At 35.5% G+C, this 26,729-nt stretch overlaps 2 protein-coding genes and 2 pseudogenes across 2 annotated transcripts; 3 read left to right on the top strand and 1 right to left on the bottom strand.

Moving 5' to 3' along the window:
- Positions 1-5,662: 5,662 nt before the first annotated feature.
- On the top strand, positions 5,663-6,777 carry LOC103934388 (probably inactive leucine-rich repeat receptor-like protein kinase At5g48380). Its single transcript, XM_009344132.2, has one exon. It carries the CDS (start codon positions 5,773-5,775, stop codon positions 6,622-6,624), a length of 852 nt encoding a protein of 283 aa, XP_009342407.2. The 5' UTR covers positions 5,663-5,772; the 3' UTR covers positions 6,625-6,777.
- A 4,496-nt stretch (positions 6,778-11,273) lies between these two features.
- LOC125472428 lies at positions 11,274-15,017 on the top strand (annotated as a pseudogene).
- A 5,442-nt stretch (positions 15,018-20,459) lies between these two features.
- On the bottom strand, positions 20,460-20,996 carry LOC125472454. Its single transcript, XM_048573926.1, has one exon. It carries the CDS (start codon positions 20,994-20,996, stop codon positions 20,460-20,462), a length of 537 nt encoding a protein of 178 aa, XP_048429883.1.
- A 1,099-nt stretch (positions 20,997-22,095) lies between these two features.
- On the top strand, positions 22,096-22,950 carry LOC103934384 (annotated as a pseudogene).
- Positions 22,951-26,729: the final 3,779 nt, after the last annotated feature.

Below are 26,729 nucleotides of genomic sequence, written 5' to 3'. Positions count from 1 at the left end.
TCCTTCTTGCGATAGGACTCGACCATCCCTGCCAAATGGCCTGGAATCATCAGGCAGCCCATAGTATTTTTGACACAGCTTCGGGCCGAGCACAAACCTACACTCGGCCCAACAATATTATTTTGGGCCCAAACAGATATGTTGCTTGATATATATTTTAAATAAAAAACAAGTGGGGGATTGTTAGAGCATTTATGTTTTTATTTAAATATTTAAATATATTTATGTTTTGTTTTGTTTTATTACCAATATTAAAAGTCAATTAATTTTGGCTTAAGGAGTTATCTCCTCTAAATATGAAACATGCAATTGAACCGTTTTAGTTTTAATTTTCAGTTTGAATTGATTTTTGTTTTGTCCCGTTGTGGGTTTTATCCGTTTTGATTTCAATTGCCATTATTCCTTGCGGTTTTGATTTCAATTGCTTTGATTGATTACAGATTGCAATCTCAACGTATTTTTTTATTATAACATATATTTATACACACACACACACCAACATATATAAAAACATAGAAAGATACAAGTCATGCAGATGCAAAGAGGCTAAGAGAGAAAGAAAAAATAGTTTTACATATTGATTTAATAGCAACATATCGAAAGGGTGTAAGTTTGAAAGTTCTTCCGCTGTGCAAGAAAGAACCTTATCAGAAGAAGAAGGTTCTGGGCTGTTTTATCCTGGGGACGACGTGGTGTTTGTGAACTGCTTGCACACTTTGGGCAGAGCTGCGAAACGTCTTAAAGAGAGCGACTTAGTCCGCGACTCATCCCAAGAATCATTCACCACTCAAGGCTTCTACATTTTTGGGGTAACTTCGTTCCTTTTTATTTCAGTTTACAACAAGGTACCTGCTTATGAGAAAGAATTTAGTCATTATGTACGTGTTCTATGGATATTTTATAAACTAATACAAATTTTGAAGAAGCAGCAGAGTTTGTTTGCAATTTGCAATTACCACATAGATAACAGAAGGCAGACAGGAAAAGAAGAAGAAGAAGAAAGAAACAAAAACAATAAAAGAAAAACAACCATTTCAAGGAGAAAGAAATAGAAAACAACAACCAAGGAAATGTTACTTTTCAATTCTTAATAATGTCATCCCATCGTTCAGTATAAAGATCAACTGAATTTGCCGGTTGAAAATTTCCAGAAAATCTGCTATAAAATGTTACCACACATTAGACTTCTTAATTGCATTCATCATATGTATATGGGGATGGGAAGGAGAAAAAAACCTTTGCAAATGCTATACTGACCCGCCCTACAATACTGAATATTTCAGATAGCCACATTGTCTGTTTCAAGATACCAACACGAAAAGAATGAAAAATACCTTAACAAATGCAGTGCATACTCAAAATTATGTAAAGTTCCAAAAAAAAAAAAAAGCATTATATTTCAGAAAATTGTGTTCAAATTTCAAAGTTGATATAACTAAGGCAGCACTAAAACACAATAATTTAGAACAGAAAAGGAAATGTAACTAAAAAAAAAGTTAACCGATGAAATTATGGAGAAACATGCACGAACCTTGAAAGCCTTTTTGTTGAATTCTTTAACAATCTAATGCGACTGAAACACTAAAGCTGAAAAGAAAGAAAAAATCATTCACCAAGGGGACTAAGTTTTAAACACAAGCCAAATACAAAGTTGCATTTACACCATTGCAACATGCTATCACTATGGAATTCTCATGTAAAACCATACAATACAAAATATAAAGTGAATGAACAGAAGTGAAACACTAATATAAACTAATAATGTCTAAATTGCTTTTTCGAACTCTCTATAATAGAGATATCCAGTCCAGTTTGTTAGATATTTTGGTCCCAAGGTATTGCACTATCTTTCATATGACCAATGAAAAATAAGCAAAATTGAAAAGGTATGATAAGCAGAAAACAGAAGGCTGGATGGGAATGGGTATTCCTTTTACTGTTTGTTTTGTTGAAGGATTAATTACATTTACCATTTCACACATCACTCAATGTATTCATATAAAATTCCTTCTTGGTGTAGAAGCACCACATTGTAACTTATCTACCTCATGAAAACAACTACGTTCAGTTAAAGAAATTCCCTAGATTTTATCTTAAACTACTTCTTAACTTTGTCAGCCATACCAATCTAATAAAAAATCCATGTTTCATTCAATCCTTATTAATTCTAACTCCAAGTATTTCAGCATGCAGATTATAGAAAAATCATAACAGAACGTATAAATGAATTAAAAAACAGTGAAATCCAAATATACAAACTGAATATAACTTCAAGTATAAATGAATTAAAAATCATAACAGAACATATAACTTCAAGTATTTATGCAATAATATAAACTGTGCTTTAGCACCACACCTCATCCTTACCTTAATTCTCAGAACACCCAGATTCCCAACACCAATTTGACAATCCAACCATGAATTTCCAAAAGTGTCCCAAATCCCAATCTTGAGCATGCATTAAATCCTATCTAAAACTTGAATTCGTTTTTACAGAACAAAAAGTAGAAACATTGGGAATGCCTAATTTCCTAAACTGGCTTTTGCTTTCTCACTCTTCCGCAAAAAAAAAAAAAAAAAAAAAAAGTAAAAAAAGGGAAGGAGCCTCTTACTCGCCTTCCCAAAATCTTCCTACAATAGAGAAATAACACCCACTTAACAAAACGTGCAATGTCACCCCACAATGTGATTCTAACATCCTCTTTCGGGGATCACCATATATGAAATAAATAAAATACTTTAATAAGAGGTGTAACAAATTGAAAATTTATAGGTGCTTTATTAACATTTGTACCTGATATTTTCAATATAAATTTCACATTTGTCTCAATTTTTTCATTGGCCACCATTTTTCCTTCCAAATGTTGGTGCTGCAATAATGTGTCCCAAAACATATTGCAATTTGACAATTAGCGTTGTGAGAATATTAAAACTTGTAGAAATTTTTGATAAATACATATTGAATATTGGTGCATATTTTTCACGGATATCTAGATTATTACCTGTGAGAATGTCGTTCTTAACTATGCGAGACCACAGTTGGGAATAACTGAGAAAACAAAAATGATATCATGGAATGTGTGGATGAACATCTGACAAATGCTTAGACCTATTGTGGATGAACATTTGACGAATGCTTAGAACTGTTTTTCCTGCATGTTTATTAATGAAAAATTAGATTAAGTGAGCAAAAATCCCCACCATTGTTGTTGCTATGACCGCCACTAGCCCTGCGACTGTTGTCGTTGCCACCTCCCCTGCCATGTCCTTTTTTTAACCATGACTTAAACTAAGCAGAAAATATTTAAGGGTTCAATATTCCCATTTTGCTGGCATTAGGATCCTCTTTTCCCATTATACAAAATCAGAAGGTTAGGAACAAAAAAAGAAAGGGTAAAAACATGGTGATCTTATTTTGAGGTACCTTATGAGCTCTGTTAATCATTATTTGTTGGCATTTTCGTCATGGTACAAAATGATTTACTTGCAAGAATTGCAAAGTACCATGACGTCTTGACAAAAAAAGAAAGTGCTTCTTGCAAGAAGCACTTCTAGTGTTTTTTAGGATTTATTTGCATTTTTACTAAAAATTAGTTTCAAAAGCATTTCACAAAAAACACTTTTACCTATTTTAAAAGTAGTTCTAAACGAACCATAATAAGAATGTGTGATGTGTAAAAGTGGATGTGTGAGTAGCACTATCCCTGAAAATAACATAGAAATTGAGCCGAAAAGAGACTTCACCAATTGGGCCTACAACATCGTGGTCCCAGGTCGAATCTGGCTCCACCAGTACAATCCTAAAAGCCCAAAAAAACAATCCCAAAAGCCCAAGATAATAAAGAGAGGCTACGACCCTCCTATTTATTTATTTATTTTCCTATGAACAAACGGTAGGAAAAAAAACAAAAAAACTGAATTAAGTTTAGCTAAGTTGATTAGTTGATTAATATATCTCTTTTTTCTAAATTTGAAAGAGGTTATCAAGTTCTATATCTTTTAATGGCCTTATTATTATTAACAATTGCATGTTCATTTTATTAGCTCATGATTGGTAGCTTTTGAACAATGAAGAAATGATTAGCAAGCATCATGCCCCGCCACACCTAGAGATTCTGCTTAGTCTTCAATATCCTTACGAGTTCATATTATTCTCCATATAGTACGCGATCAAATTATGTGATGAGCGTTGTAAATTCATATCTTTAATGAGAAAATGTTTTGGGTTTGAGCCCTTTGATATGATATATGGTATGCTCGAATGGGTGATTGTACGCTTAGGATCCGTCCGGTAAGGTTTTGATTACCCTTTGTTTTGGATTTCTCTTCTTGATGTGCTATTTCTTCTTGTCTCACTATCCCTTTCGTATAAGCTTGAGCTTTAAGCCCCGTTTTCCACAAGTAGCAGCTTTTGCTCTAGCAATTTTCAGTACTAATAATAATTTTGCCACTTAGTTTTACAATTAACAGTGTTCCTCTTCACTTGTAAGTGAAAAAGTCTTAGGTTCGATTATCGTCAAAGGTAAATTTGAACCTCATTATATTGCTAGTTCATTGTGAGGCTTAGCCTATCATCTCCCCTTATTGTAGATAATATCGTTTGTTTAAAAAAAAAATTTATTATGCATGGGCAAGAATTAGCTTTTGCCCCGTTTTCCATAAGAAGTAGCTTTTGCTCCACCAATTTTCAGTACTAATAATAATTTTGCCACCTAATTTTACGATATTCATCTTCACTTATAACTGAGAGATTTTAGGTTCGATTCTTGCCAAAGATGAATTTAAACCACATTATTGCTAGTTCATTATGAGGCTTAGCTATCCCTTTCTCTTTAGTGTAGATAATATCATTTGTTAAAAAAAATATTATGCACAGGCAAGAAGTAGCTTTTGCTCCACTAATTATCAGTACTAATATTATTTTTGCCACCTAATTTTACAGTTTAGTACTATTTCTCTTCATTTGTAAGTGAGAGATCTTAGGTTCAATTCTTGCTAAAGGTGAATTTGAACCATATTATTGCTAGTTCATTGTGATACTTAACATACCTCTCTCTCTTAATGTAGATAATATCGTTTGTTAAAAAAAATATATATATGCATTGGAAAGGGAAGTGTGATTCACGTCTGAGAAGTCAAAGTTTATAATGAAAATGAGTCATCTCAGGAAGCCAACCAACAACTTCCTCAAAGACACTAGCAGGGTCTGGGAGTGCCCCAGTCAAGCAGCTAATTATCCAAGTCGTCCCTCAGCATTTTACCAAAAGGAATGACCTCAAAATGAAGAAATTATTGAGTGCTGGCATATTTAACAATTTTGTCGTCTTTTTATTTTATAACACGTTATTTTGTTTATTATATTGATTTTTCGTTGGGTTGAGATCCTGAATGACATATTTTGTTAAAGGATATTATGAGAGAATCGTACATAGTTTCGTTTGACCGAGATGTGTTTTTGTCTATTTCCATAAAAATATAGACACTAATATTGTGTACCGTTGTGATAATTACGCTGAAAAATTTTCCTTTCACATAGGGGTCAAGGAAAAAAAAGATAGACGTATAAACCACTCTGGCATTTAAGTTATGTCTTGACCATGGACATTAATTTTCTCGTTGAACTCTCTTTCCGAGTAAAATTCCTGGTTTCTTTCACATTCCCCAGTGTTATTAAAAGCTAGAGAATTTGTGGGTTTGATTGAGCACTATCTCTAGCTCTGGTCATTTGGCTTCAATTTTATTAAAACAGTAGAAATTTTTAAGATCGTTTTGATGGCTTTCTTAATACGTGATACCTTGTTGAGCAAACAAAATCTTGGCAACATTTTTATTTGTTGCGTCTTATTGCTAAGTTGTAGTTTCAGCTCTGCTGTTGAGAGTGATGTCAACTGCCTCAAAAGCATAAAAGCATCACTTCAGGACCCTTTAGGTTACTTAAACTCTTCATGGGATTTCAGCAATGAAACAGAAGGTTTCATCTGTAACTTTCTGGGAATCGAGTGTTGGCACCCTCACGAGAGCAAAGTTATAAATATCAAGCTTTCGGATTTGGGGCTCAAGGGCCCGTTTCCTCATGGTGTAGCGAATTGCACAAGCTTATCTGGATTGGATCTTTCGAGAAACGAGCTCAGTGGACCTCTACCTGAAGATATCGGTAGAATTATTTCGTTAATTACAACTCTTGATCTCTCTTCTAACAGCTTCTCAGGGCAAATCCCACCAAATCTTACCAATTGTAGCTATCTGAATGTGCTTAAGCTTGACAGCAACCAGTTCACCGGTAACATCCCTCTAGGGCTTGGCCAGCTCAGTAGGATTAACATATTTAGCGTGGCAAACAATCAGCTCTCTGGCCAAGTCCCATCCTTCTGTAACAATTCTGCAGTTACAATAGAAAGTTACGCAAACAATGCTAAACTTTGTGGGAAGCCTCTAAAGCCTTGTCGATCGTCTCAAGTGAAGTCCACTAGTACTCTAGTTAAGGTTTTGAAGTCAAACAGTGTTGTTATAGCAGCAGCAGCTGGTTTTGGATTTGCTTTTCCTTTTTCTTTCTGTTTTTTCCTTCCAAGAGCTCCTAGTGTGCGTCGCTTGTGGGTCTTCTATCGAGGATATAAACTGAGGTAGCCAGTAACCTTTGTCCTTTTATGTTATGTTTCAGTGAAATATATGCAGAGTTCTTGTTTCGGAGCATTTTCAGTGTACCATGAAAATCCTCATGTGATGTTATTATTATTATACTCAAATTATAATTTACATATGTGGATCTCTCATTGAACAGCTTCTCGGGGAATATCCCCCCGAATCTTCGAATTGTAGCTATCTGAATGTGCTTAGATTGAAAACACTGAGTTCGCGGGTGAAATTCCACATTTAGTGTGGCCAACAATCGTCTATCTGGTCCAGTCCCAAATTCCGATGGTTATGTGCAGTGGTGAAACCAGAAATTTACAACAATAGGGTCATAAAATAGAAGCGTCCAAAAATTCATCAAACTTTTACTTATAATTGTTAACTTATCATTTTTTTTCTACAAAATATTCATGAAGGGTGCTTGAATTGGATTCACGAATACAACCAAGTGCGATGAAGGGTGTTTGAATGAACTTAAACCTCAGGGAAGCTTTGAATTAAGAGATATAAAGTCTAGATGGAAAATACATTTGAGAAAATTAGAATTAGATGCCTCATTTTAGACTTTTGTAGACTAAACATTTATGTTTTTTGAGTTTTTGATTAAGCTTTTGAAACATTTGATTAAGATACTCAGACTTGAACTACTTCAGATTAATTGAAATTAATTTACATTTAAATATCTGCTATATATTTTAAATAATTTCAACTATATTTAAGTTTAAAAATTTAAACATTTCAAATCTAAATGTACACCCACGCCAAATGGAAACGTACCAACATTAAATGAAAACGTACGTCAAACGAAAACGTACCAACCCCGAATTCAAACGTACCCAATTATAAATTATATTAAAATGAATATTCATCTTTTTGAAATGTTTAAAAATATGTTTAATTCATACATAATGCTCTAGATAGTCTTGTTTTTTGGTTGATAAGTCTCTGGAAAAACTTTTAGTTGATCGGAGATAAATCATTATTATTGTAGATAATGCTAAATAATAAAATAAATCATATAATTTTGAATTAACAAAAAAGTTATTATCCGTTGATTAATGGCTCTTTCTAGAAAGAAAAAATAATTAATTAAAGTAATTCAAACTTTTACATTGTTAACTACTCTTTCTATAAATAAAAATAATAATTAATTAATGTAATTCCTCATTATTAGAAAAAAAAGTAATAAAACTTATGTTTTGAAAACAAACATACCAAAAATTCAAATGTACAAAAAAACTAAATGTACTAAAAATTCAAATGTACCAAGAAGCCAAATGGACCAAAAATTCAAATGTACCAAGTAATTAAATGTACTTGTACCATTATAATCAAACGTACCTAATTAACAATGAATTTTGTTACATTCTATTTAATTTACTAAAATAAATATTTTAATAAAAAAAATCATTATAATAAGAGATGCATAAAAATAGGAGAAAAAAAAGGAATGCTAACGTGAATAGACTTCAAATGAAATAAAATTAAAGTACCAAAATTGTAGGAAAAATGTTTAATCAAATTTGCAAAAGGAATAGATGTTTAGTCTATATTTCAAAACGAGGCTTCTAGTTCAAAATGTCCCAATACGTTTCTATGTTTGATAAGTCTTCAGCTTGTTTGATAAGTCTCCTTATTTCATGATGTGTTGACACATATAATATAATAACGAGAAGAATGTCGAAAATCGGTCAATAATATGTCGGATTCTTTTTGTTGACAATAATGATTAGTCTTTTTTTTTCTTTCTTTCTAATCGACAATTAGTTATTTAAAAAAGAAAAAGAAAAAGAAAAAAGGAACATATATTCAACAACCGAAGTAATGGAATGAATATAATAACGGGAAGAATGTCGAAAATCGGTCGATCATATGTCAGATTCTTTTGTTGACAATAATGATTAGTCTCTTTCTTTTTTTTTTTTTCTTTTTTTCTTTTTTTTTTCTAGTCGACAATTAGTTATTTTATAATAATAATATTATAGAAAAAAAAAAAAGAAAAAAAAAAGGAACACACGTTCAATAGCCGAAGTAATGGAATGAATATTTTTCTCCTTCTCGTCCTCTTTTGTACCATTGTATGTATAGTTATAGTTAGACTTTGTGGCTTTAGGAACTTGCTTATCGACTCTATATTATGTTGTGGTTTGTTCTTAGGTATTTGTCAATTTCACCGTATGCGTAAGGAAATTGGCCACTTTTGCTGTCTCTGCATCATTAATCGATCTCCTCATATATGATAGATATTGAAGCAAAAGTGGAGAACTTGGACCACTTTTCGGGTTTAAGAAATAGATAACTTAAGAGTGAAGATTAGAGATGGGCAAACGGGTTCTGGACCTGCGGGTCAGGGCGGATCCTTACGATTCGGGATGGGTAATGTTTGGGTCCAAAAATTATAATTACAAAACGGGGCCGGTCTTTGTAAAAAACGGAGCGGGCCGGTTTTAAAATTTGGAAAAAAAGGGGGCCCCTGGCCCGGACCGTTTATTTCCTACCCTCTCTTAGTCTCAGACCGAAATCGCTCAACCTCAATACCACTTCTTCCTCATCCTCAAGCCTTTTCTTTCTCCATGGACCTTTAACAACAACCCAATCTTCTCCGGCAACCCCAAACCCAATCTTCTCCGGCAAACCATCTTCTTCCTCCCTTCGGTGCAGATCTCACACTGAATTACTCTTTTCTCCAGCAACCCACCTCCAATCCTTCTATTTTGTAGCAACTACATATCGTCCTCCTCCGTCGTGGACGACATCGATTATTAGATGTCTTCTATCGTCTTCCTCCACGAACTTCAGGCCACCGATGATTAGCCATGGCCAGAAACAAGAGGGGAGGCCTTGGGGTTTTGAATCTGGCTTCTGGGTTTTGCGTTTTGAGTTGAATCTAGCTCCTTTGATCTTTAATTACAATCACATTTATACAGATATAGATATTAGATATATATATATATATATATATATAGTGTGAGTGACTGATTTAAAGAAAAAAGAGGGATCCGAAAAACGACGGATGTGTGGAGAAATAGGGGCCAAGAGTTGAGAGGGTTTGAGAGAGAGAGCTGCGACCTTAGGGTTTCGAAGGTAGAAATGGAAGTATGGACGGTGGCTGTGCAATCTGTGCCACACCTTCGTTTTCAGGTTCCGTTTGGACGGCGATCGGGAGCGAAGCAAGATCGAGAGTTGCAGAGGAAGCTCGGTTTCTGGTGATTCCACCAAGTCCTGTCTTTGATCACTAGATTGGGAGCGAAGCATTGGGAGCGAAGCAAGATCTAGAGTTGCAGTGGAAGCTCTGTTTCTCTTCCAGTTTTTTAGTTTCTGTTTGGTTTAATTTGTGCATAACCTGAGCTCAATTCCAACCGTAGTTTTGAATTCGTGCATAATCCCATCCGGGTGGCCTTTTCAACTCTGAATTCCAATTGTGATTTCCGAGTTCGATGGAGAGGACGTCGTGGCCCTGGCGGAGGCGGAGAAATAGAGGAAGATGGCGATTTAGTAAAAAAAAAAAAAAAAAAAAAAAAAACCTGTGGACCCGGCCCGTTTCTAACGGGCCGGATTAGATCCACTTTTTGTATTAAAATATGATGTATCCGGTCCGGCCTGGTCCGTTCCTTTTAAATGCAGATTTGGTCCGGTTCCTTTAAAATTGGGTCTGACCTAGGCCGTGCCTAGCCCTAATGAAGATAGGGCACTGATGTAGCAAAAGTACTCATGATGTAGGACAAGAATTAAGTTATTTCATAAGTAATAAAATTAAAAGGAAGAGAGGACAATCAAGAAAAGTAATTGGGAATTGATAATTCACGTGTTGAAAGGTTATTTTATGGTCATATCGTAAAAGTGAATGTTTTGAACTTTTCAGACTATTCGGATTGACGTAATTTTAGTTTAGTATGTTTGTTTTGGATCTGTAATATATAGATTCAAAGAAAATGATGTGATCTACAAAACTCATTATGTTGCAACGAACCCATGCGGAATTCAAGCGAATTATGTTGTTTACCATCTTTTATTTGGATTTTAATAGTTTAGGATGTTTTCATATTTTCGTATTTGTTTATTTTCTTTCTTATTTGGTTTTCCTTTTTTTCTCTGTTCTTTCCTTTCGAGCTCCTACTGGTGTGCTTTATTTCATCGTGTGTCATGAAGATTGAAGTCGAAAGAAATCTAACCACTAATTCGGATCAAATCGTGTATGCAAATAATCTTGTACTTGCAAAAGAGAAATTTTACAAAACATTGATTTTTTTTTTTTTTTTGTTGGAAAAAACACGCATTGCCGGACTGCTAGTTCATTGAATTGCACAAAAAAAGGAACACAAATAAATAAAAGAACAATATTTGGATTTTGGGTCAAGCTGTCAATTGTACAAGTCGTCCCTCATCTTTTTACAAAAAGGAATGACCTCAAAATGAAGAAATTATTACCTGCGACATATTCAATCTCTTCATCTACTTACTTTATAACACCTTACTTTGATTATTATTTTACAATTCTTTTCTATTATTATAAAAAAAATTCTCTTTGATAATGGTAGTCGAGAAAAAAAAACACGAACGCATAACCACTCTTGCATTTAAGTTATGTCTTGACCATATGGGCATTAATTTTCTGGTTGAACTTTCTTTCCGAGTGAAATTTCTGGGTTCTTTCACATTCTCCAGTGTTATTAAATGCCAGAGAACTTGTGGGTTTGATTGAGCGCTATCTCTAGCTCTGATCATTTGGCTTCAACTTTATTAAAACAGTAGAAATTTTTAAGACCGTTTTGATGGCTTCCTTAATACGTGATACCTTGTTGAGCAAACAACATCTTGGCAACATTTTTATTTGTTGCGTCTTATTGCTAAGTTGTAGTGTCAGCTTTGGTTTTGAGAGTGATATCAGCTGCCTCAAAAGCATAAAAGCCTCACTTGAAGATCCTTCAGGCTACTTAAGCTCATGGGATTTTAGCAACCACACCGAAGGCTTCATCTGCAAATTTCTAGGAATCGAGTGCTGGCGCGCAAACGAGAGCGAAGTTTTGAACATCAAGCTTTCGGATTTGGGGCTAAAACGTCACTTTCCTCGGGGCTTAGCTAACTGCTCATATTTAACTGGCCTAGATCTTTCCGGCAACAAGCTCAGTGGACCTCTTCCTGAAGATTTTGGTAGAATCCTAGCTTTTATTTCGACTCTTGATCTCTCATCGAACAGCTTCTCGGGGAAAATCCCCCGCAGTCTTCCGAATTGTAGCTATCTGAATGTGCTTAAGCTTGAAAACAATTAGTTCTCGGGTGAAATTCCTGCACAACTTGGCCAGCTCAAAAGGCTTAAAACATTTAGCGTGGCCAACAATCTTTTGTCTGGCCAAGTCCCAAACTTCGGTAGCCATACTGCAATCACTGCAGAAAGTTACGCAAACAATGCTGGACTTTGTGGGAAGCCTCTGAAGCGTTGTCAATCGACTCTAGTTAAGGCTTTGGAGTCGAACAGTGTTGTTATTGCAGCAGCAGCTGGTTTTGGATTTGCTTTTCCTTTTTTTTTCTGTTTTTTTCCTTCCAAGAGCTCCTAGTGTGCGTCGCTTGTGGGTTTTCTATCGAGGATTTAAACTTTGGTAGCCAGTAACCTTTTTCCTTTTAAGTTATGTTTCAGTGAAATTATATGCAGAGTTGTTGTTCCGGAGCATTTCAGTGTACCATGAAAATCCTCATGTGATGTTATTATATTCCTCTCAAATTATATTATGCATACGTTGATCTCTCATCGAACAGCTTCTCGGGGAAAATCCCCCGAGTCTTTCGAATTGTAGCTATCTGAATGTGCTTAAGCTTGAAAACAATGAGTTCTTGGGTGAAATTCCTGCACAACTTGTCCAGCTCAAAAGGCTTAATACATTTAGTGTGGTCAACAATCGTCTATCTGGTCCAGTCCCAAATTCCGGTGGTTATGTTCAATGGCAGGACCAGAAATTTACAAGAATGGGATTATAAAATATAAGCTTCCAAAAATTCATCAAACTTTTACTTATAATTATTAACTTAGAATTTTTTTTCCACAAAATATTCATTCCAAATCTATCAATCAATACAAAAACCCTAAAAATCCCAATAAACCCAAGATGAGAAAAATATTGACATGATTTGGATTCACTAATACAACCAAGTGCAATGAAAGGTGCTTGAATGAACTTGAACTCCAAGGAAGCTTTGAATTAGGAGATATAAAGTCTAAATGGAAAAGGCATTTCTGTGTTTGATAAGTATTCAGTTTGCTTGATAAGTCTGCTTATTTCATGATTTGTTGACACATAATATAATAACGAAGAGAATGTCGAAAATCGGTCGATAATATGTCGGATTCTTTTTGTTGACAATAATGATTAGTCTTTTTTTTTCTCCAGTCGACAATTAGATATTTTACACACACACACAGATATATATATATATATATATATAAATATAAAAGCAACACATATTCAATAGCCGAAGTAATGGAATGAATATTTTTCTCCTTCTCGTCCTCTTTTGTACCATTGTATGTATAGTTATAGTTAGACATTGTGGCTTTAGGAACTTGCTCATCGACTCTATTATGTTGTGGTGTGTTCTTAGGTATTTGTCAATTTCACCATGTGTGTAAGGAAATTGGCCACCTCTGCTGTCTCTGCATCATTAATTGATCTCCTCGTATATGATAGGAAAGGGATTATCTTCAGATCTCTTCCATCAAATCCACCCCATCAATCAATCTGGACATTTAAAATTTGATCTAAAGGCTAAAAACAAGAGACCTCTTTAAAAGTTATAATAACTTTAGCTATGAGATCAAATTTCAAAAGCCTGAATTAATTGATGAGGTGGATTTGGTGAAAGGAATTTAGAAATGATCCCTTTCTCTCTTAGATATAGAAGCAAAAGTGGAGAACTTGGACCACTTTTTGGGTTTAAGAAATAGAGAACTTAAGAGTGAAGATAGGGCGTGATGTGGCAAAAGTACTCGTGATGTAGGACAAGAATTAAGTTATTTCACAAGTAATAAAATTAAAAGGAAGCGGGGACAATCATGAAAAGTAATTGAAAATTGATAATTCACATGTTAATAGATTATTTTATAATTATATCTTAAAAGTGAATGTTTTGGAATTTCTAATTGCCTGGATTGAAGCAAGTTTGGTTTGGTATGTCTGTTTTGGATCTGTAATATATAGATTCAAAGAGAATGACGTGAACTACAAGACTCATTATGTTGCAACGAGCCCAGGCTGAATTCAAGCGAATTATATCGTTTACCATCTTTTCTTTGGATTTTAATAGTTTAGGACATTTTCATATTTTTATATTTGTTTATTTTCTTTCTTATTTGGTTTTGCTTTTTTTTATCTGTCCTTCCCATTCGAGCTCCTACCGGTGTGCTTTATTTCATCGTGTGTCACGAAGATTGAAGTCAAAACAAATCTAACTAGTAATTTATATCAAATCGTGTTCGCAAATAATTTTGTACTTAAAAAAGAGAAATTTTATAAAACATTGATTTTTTTTTTTTTTGTTGTTGGAAAAAATACGCATTATCGGACTACTAGTTCATTGGGAAAGGGATCCGGATCCCTTCCACCAAATTCTACCAATCAACAAATCCGGACATTTGAAATTTGATCCAACAGCTAAAATTATTATAACTTTGAAAGGAATCCCCTATTTTTAGTCGTTGAATTAAATTTCAAAGGTCTAGATTTGTTGATTAGTAGGTTTTGTTGGAAGGGATCCAAAGAGGATCCCTTTCCGTTCATTGAATTGCACAAAAGAGGAACACAAATAAATAAAAGAACAATATTTGGATTTTGGGTTAAGCTGTCAATTGTCCAAGTCGTCCCTCATCTTTTTACAAAAAGGAATGACCTTAAAACGAAGAAATTATTGACTGTGACATATTTAATTTCGTCGTCTACTTATTTTATAACACCCTACTTTAGTCATTACTAACAACCGTGTCCGCGCGATGCTGTGGGTTTTTAAACAGCATAAAACATGTAGAAGGTTATGTATACAACTCAGCTTAATTCAATCTATTTCCAACTCTGCCTAACTCAAGTAATAGATAAAAGTTTGTTTCTTACCGAAATATACAAATTTGAATGAAATGTATCAAAGAAGTATAGAGTGGAGCAAACCTTGTAATTTCTGTAAGCTGGGCAGCTGGAATACCAATAGTGATATAATTTGACGGAATCTGGCTGTAATCCAGCTTGGTTGTTCCTTGCAAATTTGTTGGAAAATGTAGTAGTTGGCTTGAAAACAACAATCAAGAGCGTTGAACGAATCAAACCTGAATGATATCAAGTCCAATCTTAATTATGTACCAATGGTGAACTTATATTTCACAAGCACCATGAAGCATAAAAGTTTAACCAAACAATGAAAATCCAGCTAGAAGTGTCCATGTTTAAACATTTGAAACATATAAAAGTCTAGTGAAACAATCAAAACCCAGTTAGAAACCTCAATGGTTGAACTCACAAACTATGTAAGTTTATATTATATTAATTCATGCACATCATTGCCCTAAAACAACTGAAAATGCTAAGAAAGGTTAGATATAGATAGGATTTTGATGCTAAAAGCAGTACCTGAAGTGGGCAAAAAAGTTGGACAGTGCAGTGGACTTGAGAGCTTTTCCATGAGATATAAGACACATCATTATGGGCAAGAAATTCGGAATTTAGTGTTATGGTTGAGCGTATGGAAACAATATAAATTAGAAAGAGAAGGGGGACAACTTAAACACATATTGGAGGAGTTTTGACGCTATCTTTTATCAAATAGGTGTAAAATAACTATTCATATTTGCAAAGAACATCTAATAGAAACTGAGAAAAACAAAGCAAAGCAATTAAAACAATAGCAATTAAAACAATCTTATAATGCAGTTTCACACCAACACAATAAAACAGATTTGTAGAAAATGCTGGCAAAACAAAGAATAACAAAAAGAAAAAACATGCAATGATCATAATCCAAAATCATTTAAGTAATTAATCCACATTGGAAATCACACAATACAAACCCAAACCAAAATATATCATGCGAGACATTTTATTTCTACCTTTGTTATTAAGTCTTTATACTAATCAATACCAGAATTGCTTTCTTTTTGAACAATTTGCGAAGGTCAACTTTTTAAAAACCTGCAATCACGATATATAGTTTTAACACGATGAAGATAGAGGGACTTACAGTTTCAAGAATTTATAACAGCAAAACAATTACCCCATATCGATAACATTGATAATCAGAGACATATCTCTTAATCAAAAGGAAAGAATACACATCAACAAAAAATGTTAAGTTTTTGTCCTTCCTGATCAATACACCTTAAAAATTAAGTGATACAATGAAAGTGAAAAAGAATAGCCAAAAGTGATGAAAAAAACAACAGTCCCAACTCTTGGATCGCCGATGATAACAGAGACCAACACCTGAAGAACCAGATTCAATGAGAAGGAATAGGAGGAAGAAGAAACGACCCAAGTTTAAACATCATAGAAAAGAAACTGATTTCAGTACCATAGAGTTTGATTTGGGGATGTCTTTTCTTGTTAGACTAAACATATAAACCAAGATCGTGTAACATGAATCACAGCCATCCAAACACAAACTGTAGTTCATAACCTTTGTACAAAGTAGAACTCTTACCTGCAGATCCAGCTTTTACACAAACGCACAACCTCCCCAAAAACCAAAAATATGGAACGAAAATTTGGAGGCCAATTTTGTGAATATTTTGCCAAATAAAGCACGAAGGATTTGGGAGGAATGCAAGATTTTAGAAGAACAGAACACAAAATGAAGATGGATCGAAGCACAGATTGGCGAGAGAGAAAAGCCAACAGAAAGGTAAAAGGAAGAAAAAACCTAATCGTTCTTTGTACTGCTTCTCCTTATATCAATGAACTATCATATTTCTCAAAAAAAAAATATATAAATGTAATTATAGTAATGCAGGAGAACTTGGTCCCTTACATGATAACATTAGATGCTTAAACAATGAAAAACAAATGTTAAAAGCCCATCTGCCTTCTCAAATTTTAAGATATCCATCTAAATGAAATCACACAAAATCAACAAACAATTCATCAAAGCACTCCTGCTTTCTTAAACTTTGACACATTCATTAAAATGAAATCATACAAAATGAAACTTCAAAAACAAAAACACAAATACACTTATTCAAATAAGAAATGCATACACAATTACGAAGGAGTGGAACCAAGGAAAGCAAACCCAAACCAACAGCAGCCTTCCAACTCCTATCAAATCTCAGTGGAGGGAAATCATACCCAAACCAAACACAAAATCCGCTTTTAGCAGGCAAAGCCTAGATAAACTGGCACAACTCACCGCAAAACCAAACAGTTAATGTTTCATCCAAATCAACACAAATTCAAAATAACAACTCACACACAGGTGTTAGAAAACCAACCTGAGTTGAATAAAACTTGTTTGAACAATGATCTGAAGGTAGGCTGTGCCCAGATTACACTAAAAATTCGTCAAAAGGCCGGTCAAAAACCCAGAATTGCGACGGAAAAAGAGGAAAACACTCTGAAACTCTCGCGTCAGCGATCGCAAAATTAGAAAGAAAAAAAAAACGTTTGATACAAATTTTATAAGCTTTCGCAAAACAACGATAAATCAAAGGTTTACAGCGATGCAGAACCCTTTGGAAACATAGAACCCAAACAATCAGTGAATCCAAGATTTTAAACTCGGGGTCCCAATAATAAAGGTCAAAAAATTTATAGATAAAAATAACATCGAAAAGTTAAATATAATATATTTCATTCAAAAATCATATGCAAAACAACATTACAAGCTATAAAATCCTAATTCAAGCGTCCACGACGAGGTTTCATAGTCTGAAAATGTTCCATAATAGCTTCATTACCAATACATGAAAAACATCTTTCTCAATGTAAACAACTAAGCTGTCATTCAACCATTGATCTCCTATTTTGTTGCAAAGTGGACTCTTAATGATATTCATAGCGGAAAATGCCCTCTTCACTGAAGTAGTTGCAACTGGTAAAACCAAAGCCAACTGAACAAGCAAATATACATATGCAAATGTTCGATGCATCCCTTTCTCCACCATTTTCTTAGCAAGCTCATTAATCTCCGGCAATTGAGAAAAATCATTATCAGAACGCACAAAATGGGAACTCATACTTTGTAGGCCTACAAGGTCCCATTTGCAAATATGCTCTTCGGACCTCATCTTGAATATTAGAAGGGCGAATTTTTTTTCCCGGGTCTCTCTCTCAAGATTATTAAAATCAATGTCACACTCATTTTGTCGTGAGCTCGAACTACCCGAACAAGTAGATGGTGCTACTGGCTTTGGCTTGAAAAATCTTTTCATATTTCTTATTTCTAAACTGCACATTTAACCAAAAACACAAAACATATACCAATCAACCAATAAACAAAAATTCCATCTAAATTTCAATGATAAAATGAGTATACAAAACATAAAACATATCAACAATCATATCAATAATAGACTAAAAACTCCACCAATATCTAATATAATTTAATTGAGATTAGATTAGAATACCAAAATATTTACTTGAATTTTAAACCAAATGGTGGTGGCTTGGAGAATTGAAACAAGTGGAGGTATGATATTCGAGTAATGTAATTATAATATGGGATTGGGTGGGATTAGAAATTTAGGGTTTTGGAATTGGGTGAATATAAGAAAGATGGGGGGATTAGGGGGCAAAACAGAGGAATGGGGAAAGGATTCTCGGGAAAGATGGCCCGTGTGGGGCTAGGCCTTAAAAAAGAGAGTATGGAATCATGGACAAACAACACCGTTTGTCTCAGGCTTTAAACAAATAAAAAATAAAAAATTAAACAAATTAAACAAATTGGCCAAAACACTGCGTTTTGGACCAATTTTTTAAAAGGCTTGTTTGTTTTCTTTCTTCTCCCCCGCGGCCCTACTGTCTTCTTCTTCGTTGCAAGCTGCAACCTGCAGCACAGACGTCGTGGTCAAGTACGAGGGGTCCTCCAAAAAATTTCTAGCAGAATTTTAGAATCGTCGAGGGGTCTTGGGATCTCCCATGTCCCTCTATAGATCCATCTCTGCAAACAATCCCCCAAAAAAGAAAAACCAAAATCTGCAGTGAATATTTTACCAAAACTAAGAACAGAAGATTTAAGAGAAACTAAAAGCAAGAGCAAAACCAGGAGAGAAGCAGAGATTGGCAAGAGACAAAACACAAACCGAATGGTAAAGCGATGAAAACCCAGTGGAATCGTAGAGATGAACGATGATCGACATACGAATCAAATGGGTAAAAGCGGCTTTTGATTGTAGAAAAAGAGAAAGCAGCATGTTCTTACTAAGGCCATCTCCAACAGAAGGATTTAGAAAGCCAGATGACCCAAAATAGCCTGAAATCATCTCTAACCGAGGGCTAGGCCAGAAGGCTTGTGGGCCCCACGGAATCTGAAAGGGCCAAAAGGCTGGCTGGCTGGTTAGCCAGAAAATAGAGCAATCATGTTGGTTAATATATTTCTGTCGGTTATAACTGATAGGATTGCTTAAAAAAAATTTGAATCCAACGGTTAGCTGAAGTCAGGTAGCCGTTAATTTTGAAATTTTTATTTTTTATTTACAAATTTTTTTCCTATAACTTCTATTTTTAAATTCTATTTTTTTTATAACTTCCATTTTACAAAATTTGTTTCATATTTTTTTAAAATTCTATTTTTTTTCCTATAACTTCTATTTTACAAAATTTGTTTCATATATTTTTTTATAAATTCCATTTTTTTCCTATAACTTCTATTTCACAAAATTTGTTTCATATTTTTTTTAAATTCTATTTTTTTCCTATAACTTCTATTTTACAAAATTTGTTTCATAATTTTTTTTAAATTCCATTTTTTCCTATAACTTTTATTTCACAAAATTCGTTTCATATTTTTTATAAATTCTATTTTTTTTCCTATAACTTCTATTTTACAAAATTTATTTCATTTTTTTTAAATTCTATTTTTTTTCCAATAACTTCCAAAGCCATTATACAACATTAAATTAAATTAAGTAACATGAAACAACATTAAATAACATTAACCAACATAAAAATTATACAACATAAAAAAAAACATTTAACAACATGAAACTTAAACAACATTTTTAAAAACATTTAACAACATAACGCCTACTCCATTCTTTTGGCCCAAAGATGTGCAACAAGATCTTGTTGTAGGTACTTGTTTGTGGCACAAGAACGTATCATTTTATAGCGCCTCATGTACTCATTTATAGAGATACTATTAGTTCTTGGATTGAAAGGAAAATTAGGCCCATCATATATTTTTTCATGAGCCTTTCTTGACCTATTTGGATCTTCTTGGTCGTCATCAGACTTTCCATCAATATACTCATCTCGCTCATCCTCCACTATCATATTTTGTAATATGATGCAAGACATCATGATGGAGTCCAAATTTTCTTGACTCCAACCTCTTACCGGTTCGCTGATGATCTTCCACCGTGCTTGTAAAATATCGAAAGCTCTCTCAACATCTTTTTGGTATGCCTCTTGCTATAAGGTAAACAATTTTTCTGGGTCATTCCTAGGGTTTGGAATTGCTTGGACAAGTGTCGCCCACTTTGGGTAGATGCCATCTGCCAAGTAATACCTCATATTGTATTGACGGCCGTTGATGTAGTAGTCAAGTTGAGGTGCTTTACCTTCCATCAGGAGATTGAAGAGGGGTGAACGCCCAAGAACTGTAATGTCATTTTGGGATCCAGGGATTTCAAAGAAAGCATGTCAGATCCATGTGTTATATGAAGCAACCGCCTCTAGCACAACAATTGGCTTTCTCGACCTTCCGCTAAAGCCTCTTTGCCATCTAGTGGGACAATTCTTCCAATCCCAATGCATGCAGTCTAATGGCCCTATTATGCCCGAAAACCCACGGTCTTCAGCTTTGCAAAGGACCCGATTCAAATCTTCTTGATTTGGCTCGCGGAGGTACTCTTCTTTGTAAACCTGAAAAATTATGTCACATAATTGTTCAAGAGTATCAAGGCATGTGGACTCTGACATACCATGGGTTTCATCCATCGAATCAGCTAAGAAGCCATAGGCCATCATTCGGAGTGCAATGGTAACCTTCTGATAAGGTGAGAAATCAGGGCGGCCTGCTCTGTCCCGCTTCTGTTTAAAGTATGGATTGACCTGCTGGACATCATGAAGTAAACGCTTGAAGACATGACGCCTCATCTGGAAGAGACGTCTGAAATCCTCTTCTATGTACACTGAGTTGGGGTTGAAGTAGTTGTTCATCAGATTGGCATGCGTCATTGCTTTGTTTCGGTGGTTTGTAAGAGCGACCAGCAATAGAGCCACCCCATTGAGGTTATTCCTCAGTTGGCTGACACACCATGGCTGCAGCCATGACTGTTGCTCTGTTTTATTTGTTGCACCTTACTTGAACTTCTTCATTAGACTCCTCATCTTCTTGTCTCATTTGTGCCCATTTTTCTTCTAATTTGGAATTGGATGAGGACCCCTAGTTGGAATCCGAAGAGGATCCAAAGTTGGAATTCATTGCAAACTTGAATTGAAATAGATTGAATTCAAAGTTGTGTGAATTATAGCCCAATATCCACCCTATTTATTGCAAAAAAAAATTCAAATCCAACGGCTAGCTGACGTCACTTAGCTATTGGATTTGAATTTAAGTTGTAGTTTTTAAATAATAAATTATGTTTAGCCCTATGGCCATTTGGCCCTCAGTTGGAGATGGAGGCAAATATGGCCATTACTGTTCATTAAAAAATTAATATCTTGGAGGACGAGAGGGCTAAAATGAGTCATCTGGCCAACCCTTGATTAAAGATGGCCTAAGGGGGGTGTAGTCAAACTTGGATTTGAGAGGATTTTAAAAGACTTTAAAATCCTAGTATAGTCAATTAAAAGATTTTAAAGGATTTTAAAATCCATTCAAATCTTGGTGTAGTCAATTAAAAGATTTTAAAGGATTTTAGAATCCATCCAAATCTAAGTGTATTCAAAAAATTAAGATTTTGGAGGATTTCAATAAGTTGTGGATTTTGTGGGATTTGAGAGCAAAAAGTAGATATAACCAAGATTAAAAAGAATCCAACCTCACCCCCTAAGATTTCAAATCCTTCCACCACAATACGTTCAAATTCTTTAAAATTTATATGAATTTTGTAAGAGTCTTTAATTCTCTTAAATCCTATCAAATCTATCACTTTTAAAATCCTTTAAAATCCTTCCGTCTGGAAACTATAGATCAATAGTAACACAAAACTGGGTTATATATAATATTACAATTCTTTTCTATTTTTATAAAAAAAATTCTCTTTGACATGGTAGTCGAGAAAAAAAACATGAACGTACAACCACTCTTGCATCTAACTTATGTCTTGACCATATGGACATTAATTTTCTGGTTGAACTTTCTTTCCGAGTCAATTTCTGGGTTCTTTCATATTCTCCAGTGTTATTAAAAGCCAAAGAACTTGTGGGTTTGATTGAGCACTATCTCTAGCTCGGGTCATTTGGCTTCAATTTTATTAAAACACTAAAAAAATTTAAGCCGTTTTGATGGCTTTCTTAATACGTGATACCTTGTTGTGCAAACAACATCTTCTTGGCAACATTTTCATTTGTTGCGTCTTATTGCTTACTTGTATTTTCAGCTTGGGTGTTGAGAGTGATATCAGCTGCCTCAAAAGCATAAAAGCCTCACTTGAAGATCCTTCAGGCTACTTATGCCTTTTATGGGATTTTAGCAATACCACCGAAGGCTTCATCTGAAAATTTCTTGGAATCGAGTGCTGGCACCCAAACGAGAACAAAGTTTTGAACATCAGGCTTTCGGATTTGGGACTAAAAGGTCAGTTTCCTCGGGGCTTATCTAACTGCTCAAGCTTAACTGGCCTAGATCTTTCCGGCAACAAGCTCAGTGGATCTCTTCCTGAAGATATTGGCAGAATCCTTGCGTTTATTATGACTCTTGATCTCTTATCGAACAGCTTCTTGGGGAAAATCCCCCCAGATTCTTTCGAATTGTAGCTATCTGAATGTGCTTAAGCTTGAAAACAATGAGTTCTCGGGTGAAATTCCTGCACAACTTGCCCAGCTCAAAAGGCTCTAAACATTTAGTGTGGCCAACAATAGTCTTTCCGGTCCAGTCCCAAATTTTGACGGTCCTGTTTCATTCGGACCGGAAAGCTATGCTGGCAACTCCGGACTCTGTGGAGGCCCGTTGAAGCCTTGCCAGTAGAAGCGTGGTACTGTGGTCAAAGTTTGGAAGTCGAATGATGTAGTTATGGCAGCAGCTGGTTTTGGTTTTCCCCTTTTTTGTGTTTTTTCCCTGCGAGCTGCTAGCAGGGTGCTGTATTTCATGGTATCTCACGAGGATTTAAGTCGAAATAAATCTGATCAGTAATTTGTATCCAATCGTGTATGCAAATAATCTTGTACTTGAAAATGAGAAATTTTTCGGCGTGACTTAAAAACCATGAATTAAGAAAGAGCTAGGTAGTTCCTGGGATTGACATATGAAGGAATAATATGGCTGAAATATTTCATATATTGAACAGGGGGTAAGTGGCCCATATATATACAAATACAAATAGAAAAGTCAAACCCTGATTCTAATCCTATAAAGCTGTGATCCACAATTCATGGAATAGCCTTCTCTAGTTTAGACTAATACAATATTATACATTAATTACAATATATTCTTAATACTCCCCCTCAAGTTGGAGAGTGAAGATTACGAACGCCCAACTTGTCTCGCAGCTTCACAAATTGATCCTTCCCTAAAGCCTTTGTAAAAATATCAGCTAACTGAAGGAGTGTAGGCACATACATAGGACGAATTATACCAGCTTGTAATTTTTCTTGAACAATATGGCAATCTATCTCAATATGCTTGGTACGTTCATGAAAAACAAGATTTGCTGCGATGTACAAGGTTGCCTGATTATCACAAAATAATGAAGCGGGAGTTTTCTGGGGAACACGTAAATCTTGTAATATGTATCGTAGCCAAGTTATTTCTAGGCAAGTATTTGCCATAGCACGGTATTCCGCCTCAGGTGATGACCTGGACACATTATCTTGCTTCTTGGACTTCCAAGAAATAAGTGAATTGCCAAGAAAAATACAATATCCCGTAACTGATCTTCTGGTGGCACGATATCTTCCCCAATCAGAATCACAAAAAGCTTTCAAGTCTAGATTATTGTTGGCTGAAAATAGTATACCTTGACCTGGAGTGCCTTTGATATATCTAAGGATTCGCATAACTGCATCCCAATGCGGTTTCCGTGGCTTGTGTATAAATTGGCTCAAAGTACGAATGGGATAAACAATGTTCGGTCTAGTAACAGTGAGATATATCAGTCTTCCAACTAACCTTCTATATTTAGTTGGATCATTCAACAATGCTCCATTTGTGGGTGTAAGTGCTAAGTTTTGTTCCATTGGAAAAGGATCTGGCTGTGCATCGAGTAACCCTGAGTCTTGTAGAATATCAAGTGCATATTTTCGTTGTGACATAAAAATTCCCTTTTCCGAGCGTGCGAACTCAATTCCCAGAAAATACTTTAGATCACCAAGGTCTTTGATGCGGAAGCGTTTGAAAAGGAAGGCTTTGAGTTGTTCCATTTCTTGGATATTATTTCCTGTGATACGTATGTTATCAACATAAATAAGAACAACAGTGATTGAAGTACCTCGAACCTTGGTGAACAAGGAATAATCCGCTTTTGATTGATGATATTTGGCTTTTTAAATAGCATCTGAGAAAGTGGTGAACCAAGTTCTAGATGCCTGTTTGAGTCCGTAAAGGGACTTTTTGAGCCAACATACAAGATTCTCCCCCTGTTGGCGAAGACCTGGAGGGCGTTCTATGTAGACTTCTTCATGAAGAGTGCCATGAAGAAAGGCATTCTGAACGTCTAACTGGTGAATGAACCAAGTACGGGCAGCAGCAACGGTAAGGAGACAACGCAGAGTGGTGAGTTTGGCAATGGGTGAAAAGGTTTCCTGGTAATAAACTCCCTCAATCTGTGTGTATCCTTTTGCAACAACACGAGCCTTGTAACGATCAAGAGAACCGTCAGACTTGTACTTTTTTTTGAAAACCCATTTGGAATCGATAGGCTTATGACCAGCAGGAAGAGGGACCAAGTCCCAAGTGTGATTACGTTGTAACGCATCTAATTCTGTGTGCATAGCTTGTTGCCAGTTTGGATCAAGGATAGCATCAGCAAATGTGGTGGGCTCAGATAGACCTGTAATGTTAGCTAAAAAGGAACAATGGGCAGAAGAGATATGAGAGTTGGAAAGAAAATGAGATATGGGATAACGGGTACCTTGTGCAGAACGTGGTGCCAGAGAAGAATGATTGACGTGGTGAGACATATGGTAGTCTTTAGTCCATACTGGTGGCTATTTGGGACGAATGGAATGCCTGAGAGAAGGGAGAATGGGTGGTGAAGAGATGGGAATATTAGGGTCAGGATGAGAGGCATTGAGAGGGGTAGGAGAAGATGTAGGGGGTGCAGGATGGGTGGGTACATGTAGTGAGGGAGAAGAGGTAGGCACGAGTTATGGAGGAATGTCGGTGAGGGATGAAGCATGTGGGATATTGGGAGTGGGAGTGTCGGCATGTGAAAGAGCAGTATATGGATCAGCGCCAGGTGGGGTTAAGGTAGGAGGTTGATCAATGTGATTGGTAGGTGCATGAAGCGGTGGAAGGAAATAGGAAATAGGAGAAAAAAGGGTGAGGTCCTGATTTATGGGGTTAAGGGTAGTGGTATAAGAATCAGGAGATGAAAGATTGGAAAATGGGAATGAAGTCTCATGAAATATTACATCACGGCTGATCAAAAATTTTTTAGTGTCCAAGTTGTAAAGTTTATACCCTTTGTGACTTGTGGGATAGCCAACGAAAACACACCGGTGAGCTCTAGGTTCAAATTTGTGGGTAGGGTGGACAACAGTAGCATAACTAAGACATCCAAAAATGCATAGATGCTCAAGGGATGGTAGACGTTTGTATAATAGTTCAAAGGGTGATTTGTTGGAAAGTAAAGGAGAAGGTAAACGGTTGATGAGGTAGACGGCAGTGAGTACGCATTCACCCCAAAATATGAGGGGTATGTTAGACTGAATGCGTAAAGCACGTGCCACTGCAAGAATATGGCGATGTTTGCATTCCACGACCCCATTTTGTTGAGGGGTGTAAACACAAGTGCGTTGAAGTTCAATCCCATTAGATTGAAAATAATCCCTCATGGATAGGAATTCAAACCCATTGTCTACTATGATGGTTTTAACTGTCGCATGGAATTGAGTGTGAGCAAAGGTGATAAAGGATCTTAAAAGATGTTGTGTCTCAGATTTGTGAGAAATTAAAAACACCCAAGTGCATCGACTAAAATCGTTCACAATTGTAAGAAAGAAACGAGCCCCAGAGTGAGTGGGAATTTTGTAAGGACCCCATATGTCATAATGTAATAAAACAAACGGTGCATGAGTTGATATTGAACTTAAAGAAAACAGAAGTCGTGTTTGTTTGGCCAAAGGATAGACATTACAATTACTGTCAAAAGAAATAGCATGAGAAAATAACAAAGAAGAAGCTAATTTGAGACGAGAAGGGGATGAATGTCCAAGTCGTTGGTGCCATAAATGGGAAGGATGAGAAACTTGATGAGAGGCAGGTGTCCGGTGTATAGGTGACATGTAGTAAAGACCATCACGCATCTTACCCGAACCAATCATCTTCCCTAAAGCCAAGTCCTGCAAAACACAAAAGCTGGAAAACAAAATGGCACAACAATTAAGAGAGTCAGTGACTTTGCTAGCGGACATGAGATTGAGATTAAAGGACAGAACACACAAGACATCGGCTAAAGTGATATCAAAATTAAATGGTATTGTGCCAGTGCAAGTGATTGGGATTGAAGAACTAGTGGGCAAGTTAACAACGGGTATAGATGGAGGTTTGATGGTAGTAAATAAAGTGGAATCAGAAACGATATGGTC

This window comes from the organism of the source record quoted next, unplaced genomic scaffold (assembly GCF_019419815.1).
Source record: "Pyrus x bretschneideri cultivar Hongxiangsu unplaced genomic scaffold, Pyrus_bretschneideri_v1 Contig7, whole genome shotgun sequence".
Lineage (NCBI taxonomy): Eukaryota > Viridiplantae > Streptophyta > Magnoliopsida > Rosales > Rosaceae > Pyrus > Pyrus x bretschneideri.
The sequence above is the reverse complement of the archived record's forward strand: the minus strand, read 5'-3'. Positions and strand labels throughout refer to the sequence as shown.